Here is a 2,891-nt window from a genome sequence, read left to right as displayed (position 1 = left end):
CAGCGGCTCGCCGTGAACTTTCAACTTCAGCGGCTCGGGTATGTCGAGACTCGCGTGCGCCGTGATGCGCCCCCTGGCGACGAGCGTCCCGCCTTCCGTCACCTGAAAGTCGCCCGTCGCCTGCATGATGTTGACAGCTAGCGTCACCTTGCCTGATGGGAGAGAGAGAGAGAGAGCGGTGGGTTAGATAGAAGACGGTGATGTCTTTCACCTTGTGAAGAGAGTATTTCGCACCATTACCATGCGATTATTGGAAGGGCAATGTAGTTATATGTCAATTACCTTGATTTTAATAGAAATTCAAACAGAAAAAAAAGAAAGATTTAAATAGAATTTCATCCAGCATCTTGCTAGCTGATTTAATCTCTATAACTGCCGAAGATGCAGGTCAATTGAACTACTCTGTCCAATTGCTAATGCAATGCATGGTTACTGCATTATAATAAACAACTGTCTCCTCTTTGAAACTGAAAGTTGTTAGTTGTACAGAAAAAGGGACTATGGCCGTCCATGCGTTTTAAGGGCATGAAACGTTGTACCGACACTTAGTTCATGCACATAGGCACATCCAACCTAAATTTACCTACTACAACCTTAGCAAAGCTCAGATATAATATCAGGAAACCTGTTGTGATTCCTGTTCTAGATAGCCACTGTGGAGGGCCACCACAGGATCATCACAGGCATGCCACTAAGTGCAGACGTGTTCCTACGTTTCCTACGGTGTGCAGTAGAAAGGGAGAGATAGTACAGATGGACAGAGAGCTTGTTTGTTTAGTTTATGCGCAAGATCACACTGTTACTGTATCACTGTAAATCCAGAAGCATTTCTGCCCTTCTCTACAAGTAACTACAATTCAACCCATCAAAACATGTCACTAAAAGGCACAACCTCTATATAAACACCAGGGCAGTAGGCTGAGCAAATTCCTAGAGGGGGGGCAGTGGTGGCTCCAGGATTTCAGGGAAGGGGTGAGAAACAGGCGGAGGTTCTAGGGGTCCTCCCACAGAAAATTTTGAAAATGTAGATCAGAGGAGATGGTATTTGAGGCCTTCATTCTGACTATAACAATTCTCTTTTAGTAGAACATTTTATTTTTTTAATTTTGCTCCAAAATCTAGCGGGGGCAGCTGCCCCCTTAGCCCCCCTCCCCCGCAGGCTATGGCCCTGAACACAAATAAGGAAAAGTGCAGTACTGAATGACAAAACTGACTGCTACCCACACATACACATGGATACACAGGCACACATGGATGCACACCCACACCCACCCACCCGCACGCACGCGCGCACGCACACACACACAAATCTAGCGGGGCCAGCTGCCCCCTTGTCCCCCCTCCTGCAAGCTATATGGCCCTGAACACAAATAAGGAAAAATGCAGTACTGAATGACAAAACTGACTGCTACCCACACATACACATGGATACACAGGCACACATGGATGCATGACAATCTCCGCCATCTTGTTCAGCAAGTGGAGAGCGGCGCACGACAATGCAGGGTAGGATTCCGCCGAACAGGCTGTGACCTTGACCATGTCCAAGGAGTTTTCCATGTCCGACTGCATACACTTGCAGGTATTGGTGAGAAGGCTGAAGATAGGGGCGGGGGAGGAGGAGGCGGCAGAGGGGAAGGCGCCCGCCATCGACGGTGTCCCGACATCATAGGCGACCTCGGGGTCACGGAATCCGGAGTCGACCGCATCCGACTGGTTCTGCGTACGTTCACGGATCTTGGTGAGGAGGCGAGGGTTGGGGACGGTGGCGCCCCCGGTGGAAGCGAGAGCACGGGCGATGCGGCCACACACCTCCTCGCAGGCGCTCACATATCCGTCCAGCGCGGCGTCTCTCAACTCCTCAACGTACGGCACAAAGACGTGCCGCTCCAGCGTCGGCGAATCGTGACGGTGGCGCCGCGGTGCGAGGCTCATGTGCAGGTCCGTGATCTCAACGCCACCTGCTGTGCACTTGTTGAGCACGTGATTGACGTGCGAGTGTAGCACTAAACACGAAACCGAATAATTAAAATGAGTAAAAGTCATGTATTCACATTTTCGTACTAATTTCAAACGATGCGAAATGCATAAGTTCTGCTATTGATCACACAATTAATGCTTCAGACGCGCCTTTTCCAAGTGCCCCAGTAATAGTAAGATGAGGGGAAGCAAGCAATGCGTTCAGTAAAGAGAGCAGGAGTCAGTTTCAATAGGGTGCAGGTCTAAAAGGACTGAGCCTCCCATTTAGGTGCTCGATCAGTTTGATCTAGACCCCCGCGCAGCTGTGATTGAACGAGCGTGCGATATTTTTGACACACAACGGTCAATGCATGATGATATACCTGACAGCGCTACACACGAATCAATTGTTTCTGCACGCAGGTTATGCTGGAATTGACCTGCACTCGCAGCACCATGAAATGCCAGACTGAGAATGCCTGTGAGCACGTCAGTGTCACACTGAATCCCTATAAGCATGCACATCCACCGCACTAACAACACCGCACAGTGCTGCCACCTGTTGTTTCGCCGCTGCTCTGCAGCCGTTGTCGTTGCAGCGTCGGATTGATCTTGATGTGTCGGATGCGGGTGGGCAGAAGGAGCGTGCGTGTGTACGTGCTCGTCACTATCTGCTGCATCATGTTGTCCACGAATTGCACCCAGTTACCCGTCCATGCGACCTTCGCATCTGAAACTGGAGAAAAACAAGTCCACCGTGCAGCAAGTACGAGACATAAACATGTGGGGTTCAATTACTTAGCTTCATCATGGTTGTTTCATACTTAGTTGTACTTTATAAGAAGTTACTATACTTAGTTATACGTGCGTCTGAAGCCATCATATTTCGTTCCCGGACGCCCACCCTCCTAGATTGTAACGGCCCGCCCCAT

General features: G+C 49.8%; 1 protein-coding gene across 1 annotated transcript in view; it reads right to left on the bottom strand.

Annotated features, from left to right (window-relative positions):
- Window positions 1–11: 11 nt before the first annotated feature.
- Window positions 12–2,891, bottom strand: part of LOC106810975 (fatty acid synthase-like) — a gene marked incomplete at its 3' end in the record, with an annotated part of 12,943 nt that continues 10,063 nt past the window's right edge. Inside the window, exon 15 of the mRNA XM_014814476.1 lies at window positions 12–152. Within this exon, the coding sequence (XP_014669962.1) occupies window positions 12–152 (141 nt within the window). The remainder of the gene's footprint in view (window positions 153–2,891) is intronic.

Source organism: Priapulus caudatus, unplaced genomic scaffold (genome assembly GCF_000485595.1).
Source record: "Priapulus caudatus unplaced genomic scaffold, Priapulus_caudatus-5.0.1 Scaffold491, whole genome shotgun sequence".
Lineage (NCBI taxonomy): Eukaryota > Metazoa > Priapulida > Priapulimorpha > Priapulimorphida > Priapulidae > Priapulus > Priapulus caudatus.
The sequence above is the reverse complement of the archived record's forward strand: the minus strand, read 5'-3'. Positions and strand labels throughout refer to the sequence as shown.